The sequence below is a fragment of the Eptatretus burgeri genome, chromosome 10 (genome assembly GCF_056783735.1).
Source record: "Eptatretus burgeri isolate ZD-2024b chromosome 10, Ebu_testis_v1, whole genome shotgun sequence".
NCBI lineage: Eukaryota > Metazoa > Chordata > Myxini > Myxiniformes > Myxinidae > Eptatretus > Eptatretus burgeri.
Window position 1 is genome coordinate 18,836,698 of NC_140970.1, and position 17,099 is coordinate 18,853,796.

At 43.3% G+C, this 17,099-nt stretch overlaps 1 protein-coding gene across 50 annotated transcripts in view; it reads right to left on the minus strand.

The window, feature by feature from the left end:
- Positions 1 to 346: 346 nt before the first annotated feature.
- Positions 347 to 17,099, minus strand: part of LOC147018033 (inter-alpha-trypsin inhibitor heavy chain H4-like) — a 160,333-nt gene continuing 143,580 nt past the window's right edge. For all 50 annotated transcript variants that reach the window (XM_085897293.1, XM_085897294.1, XM_085897291.1 and 47 more), the window contains 4 exons: positions 6,302 to 6,406; positions 2,568 to 2,663; positions 2,130 to 2,456; positions 347 to 653 (listed from right to left, as the gene is read on the minus strand). In XM_085897293.1, the coding sequence (XP_085753419.1) occupies positions 487 to 653; positions 2,130 to 2,456; positions 2,568 to 2,663; positions 6,302 to 6,406 (695 nt within the window). In that variant the 3' untranslated portion in view covers positions 347 to 486. The remainder of the gene's footprint in view (positions 654 to 2,129; positions 2,457 to 2,567; positions 2,664 to 6,301; positions 6,407 to 17,099) is intronic.

Genomic DNA, 17,099 nt, shown 5'->3' on the forward strand with positions numbered 1-17,099 from the left:
TCAACCACTTTTTACTTTTATTTTTGTTTGTATTTCCCTTTAATCATAAATAATCCAACAAAACTTAATATTTTGACCAGCGTCGGTGGCCTAATGGTTGGAGCATCCATTCCGAGTCTGGAAGGTCGGTGGTTTGAACCCTGGCCGAGTCATACCAAAGACTTTGAAAACAGTATGTGCTGCTTCCTTGCTCTGCTCAGCCTCAGCATTTAAAAAGGATAGAGCACAGACAAACAACCATAAGTTGGTAATAATAGTGCAGGCCTTAATGAGCCTAATGGGCCTCCTGCATTGAAGTTCCTTGTAAGGGAGTTCATATTACAGAGTAAATATCAAGCTTGAAGTGTTGCAGTCACATTTTTTTTATTATTATTAATGGTATCATTTGCAACAACTACAGAACCCAGTAAGAATCAAAACTTTAACTTTTTTCTTGTGCAGCTCTTTGCTGTGATTTTTGAAGGCTCTGCCTGGCCTAGCTTTGCTTTATTGTATTAAGGACTGTGCAGGTAAGTGGTAACATGAGATGGGCTGTGTGTCGGCATGCTGCACAGTTGATTTCTGAAGCGACACACTCTTGGATTTCAGGTTCAACAACGCATGCTCTCCAGTGAATTGAGTGGCCACAGTCAGTGGTCCATGCAGCAGGCTCTCTGCGGCACAATGAAATCAGATTGAGAAAGTCACACAAACCATTTAAGGTAAAGCTGTTTGTCAATCTACCCATGCATTATTTGTCAGTAATATCTGCATTATGTGATCATCTGCTGGAGAAGTGACAGTGTACTGGTTTATAGACATTGCCTCAGGTACATGCCAACTGGCAACATCAAGTGAAGCTGCATTCGGTAAAGGCTTTTATAATGCGTCAACCAAATGCTTGAACTAATTGCTGCAGAGCAGTGAAAGTCATTGGAATAATGAATATACCTCATAGATAATTTAGCATTCAATTTACAACTGGCTGTGGGGTAGCTTCGAGGTATGCACACTTGCCTTTGAGCTGTCTGGCCTGGTTTTGAATCTCCACCCAGCCATAAACTGTGGTCTTGGTGTTTCGCACGCAAGGTGAGGTATCAATGTGTGTGCCATCCCTCGGAAGGAGTTTGACCCCAATGACCCATTACTATTAGAGAGAGACAGAGACAGATAAGATGCACTCTGTTTGTTTTCAGCTGCATAGGTCTGCCGAGGCAGTTTTTACTTGACTTGGGGGCACAATCCTGGAAGGGTTGCCACTCTGACACACGATAGTCGAATGGTTCATTCTTTCGAGTAAGCTGGGACTCATTTTGCCAATCTTCGAAGGATGACAGGCTGAGTCAACCCAACTGGGGTCATTTACAATGGCGTGATAGGGGCTCAAGCTCGGAACTCTAATATCTTTTGCCAGCCACTTTAACTGTTAAGGCAACACCAGGCTTAGAGAAAAAAGAGAGATGGATAGAGATTACAATAATGCAGAAAACAGCCTGAAACTCTTTTTCTTCAGACCTACCTATTTGTGAGCCTGATCCTTGTGGGTCCTTCCAATCCTGTTCTTCCCTTGGTGTTTATGGTGCTACTTCCCACCTGAAATTAGCTTTTAAAGCTACCCTGTGTCTTGTCTTCATCCTCTTCTTTACTGCCCAACTGTTTATGAGCATCATAATTATTTTGTGTACAGAACGTGGCAACTGGTTTTCATCGTTGTTGGGATTGCTGCTGTGCTGCTTTTTTGTGATTTGTTCAGGGCACTGGAAATAACTCACCTACTTTTCATGAACGACATCAGGGGATCTTTAACGGCTATCAACTAATGTGAGCAGACCGGGTGCCCAATTTAACGTCCAGCCAAGAGACAGCACACACATTGAGGCCTCTCCCTGTCTGCAAAACACCAGGATGACAGTTTATAGCTGGCTCGGGAATCAAACATTTCACAGGTAAGTAAGTACACTACCTCTGCACCATCCTGTCATAACAAAAACAAGCTCATTTTATGGGTTACAAAATAGTCAATCAAAAGGTTTATCTCAGGTTCAACTATCTCGAAGTGTTCAGGGACAAATGAATTAAGATTTCCGATTGTTCATGTCGGTATGACTACTGTGTGGATTACTGAACAACAAAGAGCAAAGTGAACCCACCAAAAAGACCCGTGGTCTGTGCCGAAAATCCGTCGACCTTATCCAGGATGATAGAGAGGTCTGGTTGTGCTGGAGGACCTGTCTTCTTGGTAACAGTCATCTGGATGTTTTCACCGATGTTGATTTTTATCTCATTTGGTAATTGCAGAACCACCATGGGTCCAAACTTATTGACATTTCCCAGTACTTCCGTACTGTTCAGCCACAGCGATAAGTCACCATGGATTCTCAGGGCCTGCATCCTCGGTTTTTTTGTCATCACGTACACCATTGAGATGACTGGATCTTCATCCTTGAGCTTGTTGAGGTTCACCATCAGCGTCACCCCTTTAAAATTGGAATGCACATGTTGCTTTCAGAACAACTTGACAATTATAGATTTATTTGTTGGCTGTGTTGTGATTGTGTTTCATTGCTTTTTAATAGCCTCTAACGTACCTTTGACTTCATCTTCGAGTAAATACAACCAGTCTTCATCTTCGCCTTCTAATGTGATGCAGATTGGAGGAATGTGAACTACAGCTGAAAACCTTTCTAGGAGAGAAGGAATAAAATTAGCAACTTCATGTCAATGCTCTTTTTTGACCTGGTAAAAAGAAAGTAGGGCATTCAGAATGTTCCATGAATGAGATACCGACAATAGTCGAAGGCACACCAATCAGCATCAACTACCTCATAGTAAAATCTGATTGGCATGTCTTGGATTACTGTGAGTATCTTGTAGAAAGATAAGAAAGAACAATAACAGGAATGCATTGCGACCTCCGCCACCGAAGATGGATGGATGTTATGTTTTCACCCGTCTATTTGTCTGTGAGCAGGATATCTCAAAAGGTTGTGGACGGATTTAGGCGAAAATTTGTGGACAGGTTCGTTGTGTGACAAAGGATGAAATTATTCGATTTTAGTGAAGATCTGGATCCAGATACTAGAATGCTTTAAATGATTCTTCATTGTGAGATTGGGCCAAAAACGATATATCACATGATATTTCAAAAAGTTATGGACGGATTATGACAAAACTTCGTGGATGATTTTGGATGAATAACAAGCTGATTTGATTTTGGTTAAGGTCCTGATGCAGATCAGGCCGATCAGTGGGATAAAAAAATGTAACTGTTCAGCCTAGCGGAGGTATGCACTTTACCGAGTGCCATTCTCATTTCTTTGTTTTTCTCAAACTTAATTTTTGTATTCTTTTTACGAATGAGAAACACACAATAGTCCAATCATTATTCGTCGAGCCTTTTGACTGCCCATTGAAAACCTGATTATGTTAGCATCAGCCTTCGCATTGAAACCAAAAATGAATTGGGGAAGGCTTGTTGTTGGAGTATTCAATTATCAAAAAATTTGGTCTGTTTGCAAAACTCAAAAACATTCATTAAGACAAGGAATTTGTTTCACAGCAAGAGTAAGTCATCTAAATAATATTTCATCCAATCTTATCAACATCAGAAAGCTAAGAAAAAAAAAATACCCCATCCAACTTTGGCGTTGGGAGTGTCAAATATGCTGCCCCATTTTGCAAATACGAGTCCTTGACTTACGAAAAATTTGCATTCCGAACTATCATTCTTAAGTTGGATGTCTGTAGGTCGGAACTCGATTTTCCATAGATTCAGTGATATATATATATATATATATATATATATATACTAGCCACCAGGATGAAATATTGCAATGAAAGGGTGGAGGAGCTCCTTGTGAACAAACAGCCATCCATTTCTCATGCCCAACTGTGTCTGCAGATGTCCTCCTGCAGTTGGGTTACTCCCCCCTCCCCCATAGGTTGGTGGCAGGATTTGCATTCCAGCCACCGTAAAACACTTCATTCCGCAAAATCCACAAATGTAAGAAAATCTGAAAACCCACTCCATGGGAGGACCTCCTGTGCTGCTGCCCTCCGCAGGGCAGCTCAAGGGATAACAGGATTGGGGCAAAGCCTTTGGGATCCCCATTCCTTGATAACAGGAGGAAAACCACAGGGTAAACCTCCAGGGTCAGATTGAGGTGTGTTGTGGCAGAGTTGTGCTGAGGTGTCACCCACCAGAAGGCGGTCTCCTTGGGTTAACTTGATGCAGTCCCTTCAGGTGAGTGCCTGGCATGTCCTATCTCTAAGAGAGGGTGATCACCTGTCTTTGTTATCATCTGAGCTCAAGCATTTGGAAACAGGTATTGCAGCACTCTCTGAGGTTCGGAGACCAGATAGTGGCGAGATCATGGTGGGTGGTTACACCTACTATTGGTCTGGTCACTCTGATGGTTACTATGCCCAAGGAGTTGCTGTAGCTGTGTCCAATAAGCAGACTCCTATGATAATTGAGGTAACACCAGTCAATGAGCGTATTATGAGATTAAGGATTTGTCACTCGGGTGTCATTTACATGGTCTCTGGATATGCTCTGACTGAGGTGAGTGATCTCACAGTAAACGACGCATTCTATGGCATGCTTGAGTCTGGGGTTGATCAGTGCCCCAGGCGAGATATTCTTCTGGTCTTGGGGGATTTCAATGCATCGACTGGAACTGATAGGGATGGTTATGAGGTGTGTGTTGGTCCCCATGGGTCTGGAAATATGAACCAGAATAGCACTAAGTTCCTTAACTTTGCAAGAAGTCATGGATTCAGGGTGGCTGGTTCATGGTTTCAGCGCCCACAGGCTCATCGCTGGACTTGGTATTCCATCGCTGGTTGTGTGGTAAAGGAGATTGACCATGTGCTCGTTGATGGTCGCTGGAGGATGATCGAGAACTGCAGGGTCTACCGGAGTGCTCAGTTCCACAATACCGACCACAGGTTTGTTGCGGCAACTCTGAAGGAGCAGCTTAAATCCAGGAGAATGGTACCATCCCAGCCTTGGCTGGATGTTGGCAAGCTCAAAGATGCGAGGGTAGCTGAAGAGTTTGCTAACAGGCTGAGTGGATATTTGGGGGGGCCTGGGTGCTTTGGGAAATCCTGAAGAGTTGTGGAGTGCCTTCAAGCCCACTGTCCTTGATATTGCGGGTGGATGTCTTGGAACTCACCAAAGGGCGAAGAAGAATTTTGTCTCTCGAGGGACACTGGCCACTGGCTACCATGGACCAGAGTTGCAGGGCCAGGCTGAATGTCAGAAATGAGCTGTTCAGGGAGCTGAAGCATAAAACTGTATGTGCGCTAAGGGTGGACAAGGGGGCCTATGTGCAAGGAATATGTGAGGTGGTAGAGCAACACCTGTGGTGAAGCGATTCTCATCCTGCTTACAGCGGAATTCACACATTGCATTCCTCCAATCCCATCCCTCAGTGTACTGTAGTTCGAGTGGAGGGTGGTGTGCTCTTGACAGAGGAGTCCAAAGTGAAGGCCCACTGGGCTGGTTACTTTGGCTGTACAAGGCTGATCCATCAGCTGTCTAGTTCGATGTCAGGGGTGTTACTCTCCCTATTGCTGACCCTACAATCAATTATGATACTCGTTCATTTGTGGAAACACAGGCTGTGGTGAACCGGTTGAAATGGAGTAAAGTTCCTGGCTTCTGTGGCATCCATGCTGAACTTCTCAAGGCTGGTGGAAATGCTGTACTAATGTCATTGCATGCAGTTCTGTGCTCTGTCTGGAACACAGGCATCATCCCAACTGATTGGAAGAGGGGCCTTGTTGTTCCTCTCTGGAAAGGGAAGGGTGATCGCCAAGACTGCAACAACTACCGAGGAGTGACACTGCTCTCAGTACCGGGCAAGGTCTTTGCTCGGACAATTATTGATAGGGTTCGCCACCATCTGCTTGAGCCCCTGCATCCAGAGCAGTCAAGCATTACACCAAAGAGGTCAACGGTTGACCGTATCCTTGCTCTTTGGGTCCTCACTGAATGCAGATGAGAGTTTCAGCAGGGGCTGCTTGCAGCCTGTGTTGATCTCTGCAAGGCCTTCAATTCAGTGAATCAGAATGCCCTCTGGAAGATTGGGGATGCCCTCTGGAAGATTGGGGAAGTTTATTTTCGTTTATTTAAACTGAAATGTGACATTGTAAGCGAATTATAATTTATACAAAATTACAATTCCATTTATCATAGCCATTAAATTGTGAAACTTACAAACTCTGCCTATTGCTTAAGTAGAGCATTTGGTATGCAGTACTACAAAAAAGAATTCATCATTTTCAACATACGTCTTCATAACAAGTATTCATTTACCATGGGGTGGGATCGTTGTTGTCGAGATTCTCCTGGGTGAAGTAGTTGCTCTGGCAGTTGGAGGAACCATCGTGTATGCTTTAAGGTGTTTTATGTCATCTGCATCTATGGAAAAAACAAACAAAAAACATTTGGATGTGAAAAAGCTTATTAGAGTAGTCGATGCATGGAATGGTCTCCCTGGAGAAGTAAAAGCAAGAGATACAGTTCTGGGAGGTTTGAACTGGAATTAGATGGGTCGAATATCATGGGCTTTGGGGATTGTCATGGGGATTGGGGGGAGATTGTCATGGGGATTGAAGAATCATGGGGATTGGGGATTGGGGGGGATTGTCATGGGGATTGGGGGAGATTGTCATGGGGATTTAAGAATCATGGGGATTGGGGATTGGGGGAATTGTCATGGGGATTGGGGGGAGATTGTCATGGGGATTGAAGAATTATGGGGATTGGGGATTGGGGGGATTGTCATAGGGATTGAATAATCATGGGGATTGGGGATTGGGGGATTGTCGTAGGGATTGGGGGAGATTGTCATGGGGATTGGGGATTGGGGGGATTGTCATGGGGATTGGGGGGAGATTGTCATGGGGATTGAAGAATCATGGGGATTGGGGATTGGGGGGATTGTCATGGGGATTGAAGAGTCATGGGGATTGAAGGGATACATGGACATTGGTGGGACAGGTAGATAGCTTAGATGTGGATGGGTGATTGTAGCCTATACATAATAATATGTGTCGTGATTGTGCTGTCACAGTTCGATCTTGTCAAAAAACAAGAAGTGTTGGTGGTGTTTGTTCATTTACTCACAAGCCGACACAACAGTCCCCCCCCCAATCAATCAACAAAAATAAAACACACTGGTGATGTCCCTCTGCTTACTCCACCACCCCAGGGAATGAAATACGTCATTGAATTATTCTGGTGTTTGTAAAGCACAGACATGAACAGCGAAGTGACTTCCTCTTGTTAACAAGTTCCTAATATTCTGTCTGTGCTTGCAATATAATTGGGGTGAAGTCCTTTGCTCGTTGAGAAAAAAAACAGCCTGAAAGACACTACTCAGTCCTTACCAAGGTGGAGTAGCCACCTTCTCAACTCCTTGAAGATTAAAAAAAAAAAAAACTTTCATAACTTCTTTCCTTGTCTATTGGGCGGTGTGTGGCGACAGTGGAAAGGGAGAGCTGGTATGTCTAATGTCTGTCGTGACTCGTTATTCATTGTAATAAAGTCCGATGGATGTAAGCTTTCATGTCTTTAGCCAGGAGGTCACATGACCACGATTAGCCAGTCAGCAAGAGATCTGAATGTTTCTTCTTCTTCTTCTTCTTCTTCTTCTTCTTCTTCTTCTCATCCTCCTCCTCCTCTTTGCTCTTCACAGCCATTTCGACGAAGCTCAGGTGAAGTTAACGGTTGATTAATTTTTTTCCCCCATGTTACGTAATAGGGAATAGATAAAGCCGAGACGCGAACGTAGAATTCTTCTTACATTCGATGCTGCAATTTCCGGTTACTTCGGCCAGGATTCGGGATCAGCGATCAAAGAATGTAAATCATGATTAAAAATTATTTTTTGATGATGCAGGAGATATCTTTATTATAAAATTAGGAAGACTTAAAACTGCGCAGAGTATTTACTCTCTAGTTTTGTTGTTAATTTTTTAGTCATAAAGTTGTGATTGGGTATACTATAGATCAAATTAATTATTTGTGCATTTCTATAACCGTGATAACACCACTGCATATTACCTCAACATTACCTTCACAACAACAACTACACTGCATAGAACAGGATCTCATCTGAAAAAATAAACATTACCTCAACATTACCTTCACAACAACAACTACACTGCATAGAACAGGATCTCATCTGAAAAAATAAACATTACCTCAACATTACCTTCACAACAACAACTACACCGCCGAGAACAGGATCTCATCTGAAAAAAATTAATATTATCTCAACATTATACCTCAACATTACCTTCACAACAACAACTACACCGCCTAGAACAGGATCTCATCTGCAAAAATAAATATTACCTCAACATCACTTTCACAACAACAACTACACCGCCTCAAACAGGATCTCATCTGCAAAAATTAATATTACCTCAACATCACCTTCACAACAACAACTACACCACCGAGAACAGGATCTCATCTGCAAAAAAAAATATTACCTCAACATTACCTTCACAACAACTACACCACCTAGAACAGGATCTCATCTGAAAAAAAAAATCCTCAACATTACCTTCACAACGACAACTACACCGCCTAGAACAGGATCTCATCTGCAAAAATAAATATTACCTCAACATTACCTTCACAACAACAACTACACTGCCTAGAACAGGATCTCATCTAAAAAAAATAAATATTACCTCAACATTACCTTCACAACAACAACTACACCGCCTAGAACAGGATCTCACCTGAAAAAAATTAATATTATCTCAACATTATACCTCAACATTACCTTCACAACAACAACTACACTGCCTAGAACAGGATCTCATCTAAAAAAAATAAATATTACCTCAACATTACCTTCACAACAACAACTACACAGCCTAGAACAGGATCTCATCTGAAAAAAATTAATATTATCTCAACATTATACCTCAACATTACCTTCACAACAACAACTACACTGCCTAGAACAGGATCTCATCTGAAAAAAAAAATTCCTCAACATTACCTTCACAACGACAACTACACCGCCTAGAACAGGATCTCATCTAAAAAAAATAAATACTTGGAGCGAACGTAGTATTCTTCTTACATTCACTTCTGACTTTACCTATAACTTGTTCACAACTGTATACGCAATTTCCGGTTACTTCGGCCTGGATTCGGGATCAGCGATCAAATAATGTAAATCACGATTAAAAATTATTTTTTGATGATGCGGGAGATATCTTTATTAAAATCAGTGGAGGAAATATACACCATGTCTGATATTTGGGTCTTTCATGTCTCCGACAATGCCTTTATCTCCCGGCATGCATCATTCCCCATGACAAAAAACCGGAAGCAAAAAAAAACCGGAAGTAAAAAAAAAAACCGGAAGCAAAAAAAAAAACAGAAGCAAAAGGGTCATAGCCAACGACACGGATTCCAAATTGCCAGAGTATTGTGATGTTGTTGTTGTTGTTGTTGTTGTTTCCTATTCTCTCATGTGCACGCGTTAAGTATCAAGCTCACTACGTTCGCTTTTACGATCCGAGTTTTAGGATTGTCACTTCTGTAAATGTCGTGATGTACAAACGATCAGACCGACCACGATGCATTCAACTTCACGAAGGTTTTATTGGCCTCCATTATCGTCCCGTTTGTCGTGCATGCACACCTAAGGAAGGGCAATACGTCACAATGTCTCCCCCTTTGAATTGCAAATCCAACCGGTCTGGATGTTGAGATACACAGGAGGACCTATGCAAAGGAGTTATTACAGGTACAGATTTCGGTGACATGGACTGGCAGCGGGTACAAGTACAAAAACTTCGGGTACAGACGCATTGCTGACACCTTCAGATGCAGGCTCAGAAACAACAGTTGCATTCTCGGACAACCGAACAATAACTGGATGAATCGCAGGTTTCGCATCATCCTCCAACTCAATATAACGCAGCTTGATGTGATCCACATGTTTCCTAACCGTACGCCCATCTTTCAGCTCGACACCAAAAAACACGAGTTCCTTCCTTGCTAATAACAACACCTGGCAGCCATTTCGCTCCAAGGCCGTGGCTCAATACATGAACAGCATCGTTTACAACAAAGTCACACAATGCAGCCGTGCGATCATGATGGTATTTATGAACCTGACGCTTGTTATCAACAGTTTCAGCGATGCCAGGACGAACAAGAGAAAGTCTGGTTTTGAGTTCTTGCTTCATAAGCAATTCGGCTGGAGGCACTCCAGTTACGGTTTATGGTCTGGATCTGTAACCTAGCAACATGCATAACAAATGCGTTTGAAGCGAACCTTGAGTAACATGCTTTAACCCTTGCTTGATAATCTGTACCCCACTCTCTGCCTGACCATTGGAAGCGGGTTCAAATGGAGCAGAACGGACATGTTTGATACATTCAACCTCATGAATTCCTGAAATTCCTGACATGAAAAGCACGAACCATTATCGCTTTCCAACACATCAGGTAGACCGTGAGTAGCGAACATGACACGTAAATTCTCAATGGTGGCGGCAGAAGTGCTGGTAGACTCGTAGACATGATAGAGCACTCAATCCACTTGGGAAATGCATCAATGACAACAAGGAACATTTTTCCTAAGAACGGACTTGCAAAGTCAACATGAAGCCTGGACCAAGGTTTGGAAGGCCATGACCAAAGACTCAGCGGGGATTCCACTGGTGACTTGCTAAGCTGCATGCACGTATCACAATACAACGATGAACACAAGATTCAAGTTCAGAATCAATACCAGGCCTTCAAACATGAGACCTTGCGATAGTTTTCATCGTAACAATACCAAGGTGGGTACTATGTAGTTCAGAAAGCAACTTCTCTCTTCCCTGCTTTGGCATGATGACACGTCGGCCCCAACATAAGCATTCTGACTGGACAGATAACTCATCTCTATGATGTAAATACGGTTTGTACTTCTCTGAGCCTGGTATACAGGACCAATCGCCAGTCATAACACAACGCTTAACTACAGACACCACAGGATCTCTGTGAGACCACAATCTCACTTGGGCAGCAGTGACTGGAGAATTGTCACTCTCAAACACATTCATACCTAATACAAGGTCAGCAGGTTGAGGGGTATTGTCACAATCAGTGATAGGGACCGGCAGTTGACTCAATGAATCAGCACAATTCCCAGTGCCAGGCCTGTAATGAATAGTATAATTGTAACCAGACAGTGTCAAGGCCTACTGCTGAACACGTGATGCCGCATTGGTGTTGATTCCCTTTTTCTCTGAAAACAAGAAGGTGAGCGGTTTGTGATCAGTTTCGAGCTTAAATTTACGACTAAACAAAAACTGATGAATCTTGGTTACCCCAAACACACAGCCTAATGCTTCTTTATCAACCATACCATAGGCTCTTTCAGCTTTCATCAAGCTTCTGGAAGCATACGCAACAGGTTGTAGATTCACAACTCATTAGCTTGTTGTAACACACAGCTGACCCCATAGGCACTGGCATCACATGACAATACAAGTGCTTACATGGATCATAATGAACAAGCAACTTGTTAGAACAAAATAAACCGTTAGCTTTCTTGAAGGCATCATCCTGGGCCTTGCCCCAAACCCAAGTTTTCCCTTTCCGAAGTAACTGATGCAGGGGTTCTGGCACTGTGCTCACCCGCAGCAAGAAACTGCCGAAATGGTTGAGCAAACACAAAAAGGAATGCAATTTTGACACATTTTCTGGTTTGGGTGTGTTCTTCATTGCTTCAACTTTGGAATCGCACGGCATGATCCCAGCGGCATGATGCTTCTGCCTAGGATAAAACTTCGGGCGCCATAAACACACATTTCTCACGTTTCAGTCTGAGTCCTACTTTGTCCAAACGATGCAGGACTTCCTCCAGGTTACTCAGGTGTTCTGCCATGTTGCAGCCCATGATCAGGATGTCGTCCTGGAACATGACAGTCTTTGGCACAGATTTCAATAGACTCTCTATGTTTCTTTGAAAGATGGCAGCTGCTCTGAGCTGCAGTCATAAAGTGCGACACACGTATTCCAAAAGGACAGCGATTTATAGATGAACAGCCCCTTGTGAGTGTTAATGCACATGAGTTTCCTTGACTCCTCATCCAGCTCTTGTGTCATGTAGGCAGACGTCAGATCCAACTTGGTGAATGACTTTCCACCAGCTAATGTTGAAAACAAGTAATCCGCTTTGCGCAGTGGATACTGATCCTGCATGGAGTGGCGATTTATGGTCACCTTGTAGTCCCCGCAGATCCTCACTGCTCCATCACCTTTCAGGACCGGAACAATTGGACGAGCCCATTCATTGAACTCAACAGGAGAGATGACCCCTCACTCTGGAGTCTCTCAAGTTCACACTCGATCTTTTCCCTCATCAAGTAGGGAACAGACCTAGTTTTACAGTAGATGGGCTTTGCTTCCGAGTCCAGATGAATCTTAACTTTCATCCCCATGAAGGATCCAATTCCTGGCTCGAACAGAGATGGAAACTTATCCAGCACTTGACCACAACTGGAAGCCTCCACTGAAAACAGCTTTTTGATCTCATGCCAGTTCAGCTTTATGCTCTCAAGCCGGTTCCGACTGAGTAATGTAGGGCCATTGCCTGGTACAACTCACATAGGCAGTTCATAAGTTACACACCATCATAAGACACACTGACATCTGTGCTGCCAATCACCGCAACAATTTCCTTGGTGTAGGTATGAAGTTTGGCCTTCACTGGACTCAATTTGGGCTTCACGGCTTCATAGTCCCGCAATTTGTCAAATGTCTCCTTGCTCATAATTGACTGACTCACCCCTGTGTCCACTTCCATTGACACCTGCTTGCCATTCAGCTGAAGATCAACAGTTATCAGTGCGGTGCTGCCATGGATTGTATACATCTCACACTCCTCACAATGCAGTGACGACTCATCAGCTCTAGCAACATGCTCACCATCATCCACATGATGGGTGGTGGCAGTACAATCACCACTGCTGGATTGGGAACACCTCTTTTGAAGATGCCCGATCTTACCACATCCGTTACATGTGTACCGCTTGAAATGGCACTGGTGAGCCATATGATTTTCACCCCAATGCCAGCACAAGTTCTTGGGGCCTCTTGCTACCGATGAAGCAGGTTTCAAACACTTAACTGGATTAGGTGTAGCGTTATACGACGATTGAGCAATCTTATTTACAGTATCTGCACTTGACGAGTTCTGGCTCTTCGACGAGATCTCCTTCAGGTTTTCAGCAGTTGTCACATACACCTGTGTAATCTTCACTGCTTTTCGTAGGTCAAGGTCATCTTCTTGAGCAATGAGTTTTCGTAAGATGACATCATGATTTACCCCAATTACAAAAATGTTTCGGAGCATCTCATCAAGCACAGCACCAAACTGACACGGTTCTGCTAAATGGCACAGATCAGCAACAAAACGGGGAATTTCCTGATTTTCCTGGCAAGTGTGTGTATAAAACTTATACCTCGATATGATTAGACCAGCTTTCGGGTTGAAGTGTCGCTTGACGAGCTCACAGAGTTATTCATATGACTCGACGGTCGGTCGCCATGGTGACAGCAGGTTTTTGATGAGTCCCTACACCTTCTGCCCACACACACAGTCAACAACACAGCATGACGACGGGTGGTATCACCAACAGCCACCATGTTGTTGGCCACGAAATACTGGTCCAGCCTCTTGAAAAAATCCGTCCAAAAAATCCGTGCATTCAACTTCACGAAGGTTTTATTGAGAACACTCAGCTCCATTCTCGTCCCATGTGTCACACATGCGCACACGGCACTCGCATCAAACCCAAGGATGGGAGATACATCACAACTTCAATCAAAAATTTGTACCCTCGCGTTTATTCGATGTGTCAGGGCTTCACGGAGCGACGCAGTTTTTCTTTTTCTCACTGTGTGGATTGTGACGCAGTTTTTGTTTTTCTCACTTTGTGGATTGTGACACAGTTTTCGTTTTTCTCACTTTGTGGATTGTGACGCAGTTTTTGTTTTTCTCACTTTGTGGATTGTGACACAGTTTTCGTTTTTCTCACTTTGTGGATTGTGACACAGTTTTCGTTTTTCTCACTTTGTGGATTGTGACACAGTTTTTGTTTTTCTCACTGAGTGGATTGTGACACAGTTTTCGTTTTTCTCACTTTGTGGATTGTGACGCAGTTTTTGTTTTTCTCACTTTGTGGATTGTGACACAGTTTTCGTTTTTCTCACTTTGTGGATTGTGACACAGTTTTTGTTTTTCTCACTGAGTGGATTGTGACACAGTTTTCGTTTTTCTCACTGAGTGGATTGTGACGCAGTTTTTGTTTTTCTCACTTTGTGGATTGTGACACAGTTTTCGTTTTTCTCACTTTGTGGATTGTGACACAGTTTTTGTTTTTCTCACTGAGTGGATTGTGACACAGTTTTTGTTTTTCTCACTGTGTGGATTGTGACACACTTTTCCTTTTTCTCACTTTGTGGATTGTGACGCAGTTTTTGTTTTTCTCACTGTGTGGATTGTGACACAGTTTTCATTTTTCTCACTGTGTGGATTGTGACACAGTTTTCATTTTTCTCACTGTGTGGATTGTGACACAGTTTTCGTTTTTCTCACTGAGTGGATTGTGACACAGTTTTTGTTTTTCTCACTGTGTGGATTGTGACACAGTTTTCGTTTTTCTCACTTTGTGGATTGTGACACAGTTTTCATTTTTCTCACTGTGTGGATTGTGACACAGTTTTTGTTTTTCTCACTGTGTGGATTGTGACGCAGTTTTTGTTTTTCTCGCTGTGTGGATTGTGACACAGTTTTCGTTTTTCTCACTGTGTGGATTGTGACACAGTTTTCGTTTTTCTCACTGTATGGATTGTGACACAGTTTTTGTTTTTCTCACTGAGTGGATTGTGACACAGTTTTCGTTTTTCTCACTGTGTGGATTGTGACACAGTTTTTGTTTTTCTCACTGAGTGGATTGTGACGCAGTTTTTGTTTTTCTCACTGAGTGGATTGTGACACAGTTTTTGTTTTTCTCACTGAGTGGATTGTGACACAGTTTTCGTTTTTCTCGCTGTGTGGATTGCGACGCCAACGTTCTGGAGTTTTTAAGCGTCATCTTGGATCATGATCAATCGACATCAGCAGGGCCGGATTAAGGTCTTCGTAGGCCAAATTCAAGAGTGGCCAAAACGACGATTTTGAACATGAAATTTAATCGGAACAGGCTCCGGTAAATGGCGATTTGTCCGACTTTCAAATATACGAGTGCCTGTAAAATCCAATTCGGCTTCGAAATTGAGAAACGAACGATACAGAAAACAAATTCGGAGGAATGTATGTACCGTGTATTCAATTTCCACCCTACTGAAACACCTTCTTTCGTGCCTTTTGGTTGGCAAACGACGCGATCACTTCGGAGAAATCTATTTGCTTCATCAGCTCGGATGCAACACAGAGCAGAGCGAGCGTGGACACGCGCACCTTCCCCATGGTCGACCGAAGACACTTTTTCACGCGCTTTAGTGTGCTGAAGGAGCGTTCACCCTCGCAGCTTGCAGCAAACATCGAACAATATATTCCGAGGGCACCAAAAATATTGGGGATGTCTGTGTCAAATTGTTGTGAATAATGTACTTGAGCACGTCCGATGCATTGATGAACTTGGAGTATTTCGAGCAAAGTTCTATTTCCTGAACTATGTCCATTTCAACGTCAGCAGGGTACGCTGAAACCAGTTTCTCAGCTCTGCGATAGAGTGTATCATGGTCGAGGCTGTTGGCCGTGGGGATGAATCCAAACACATCCGTGATTTTCTGATAGCTCTCTCTTTTCCGATGGATTTCTGTCAGAAGGCGATCGAGTATGGAGAAGTACGTCTCAACTCTGAACTTCTCCCTGTCAGATTTTGGGGTTTCTTCTTCCTCGTTATTTTCATCGAAGGTCTTCTTTCGCCTCTTGACCCGACGGTTATCATCAGCGTAAATGATGGACTCAACCATCTTTTTGGTGTGGTCCTCAAATGCATCGAATCTTTCATCGTTTCGAAGTGACTATGTATTCATAGAGGGTGTCATAATGCTGCTTAACCACTCTAACATCTATTCCAGGTTGTTGGAGACATCTGTTTACTCGATCAATGTTGCCAAGTAGATCAGACCAGACAGCACACATGATTGCTGTTTCGGTCAGTTCCATCTTCTCAGCCAAAGCTTTGGCTTCCAGTCTCACTGACGGCGTGTCTTTAGGGCTCTCGGCTATCTTCATTAGCGCCTTCTTTATGTCCTTGTAGCTTGCAGAAAACGCTTTACAAGCGTCCGCGCTAGCTGACCACCTCGTATCAGACTCGTACAAACATTTGAGTTGGATGGCACGTTCATCGAGTGATTTCTTTAAAATGGCTCATCTTTGGGGAGATGCTGACATAAAGTTATACACGGCTTGAATATGTCCGAAGTATTTGACGGCTTCCATGCAACTCTCTGTGGCAGCGACTCCTTCCAGATTCAAACTGTGCGCAGCATATGGTACCCACTGAGCCAATGGATTAATTTTACGGACTCTTGCTTGTACGCCTGAATAGACACCGGACATGTTGCTTGCATTGTCGTATGACTGCCCTCAATAATCCATGAGATCAATCCCATTGGCTTCCAGTACCTCTTGCAATTTTCCAAACAGATATTCACTATCGTGATGCTCAATCACGACGTACTGTAGAAACCTTTCGACGGCGCTACCATCTTGCATCACATATCGAAACATTACCGTCAACTGATCAATATGCGAAACGTCTGGCGTCGAATCGACGGAAACACCATAATATTTAGCATTCGTTATTTCTCGCACGATGGTAGATTTCACTTTTTCGGCCACTAGTAGGAAAAACTCGTCGCATATTGTTGACGACAGGTACGACACACTTCCCTTTCCCTTGTTCCCATACAATTCAAGATGCTGGGCGAGAAATGGATCGAATTTTGAGACTAGCGTCAGGATGCTCAATAACTCACAGGAGAGTAAGAGGGTGCCAGGATGTTCATACTCAGCGCGAACGTTACCACACCCATCAGCCAGACGATAGCGGCGACGCCTGTGATTGGC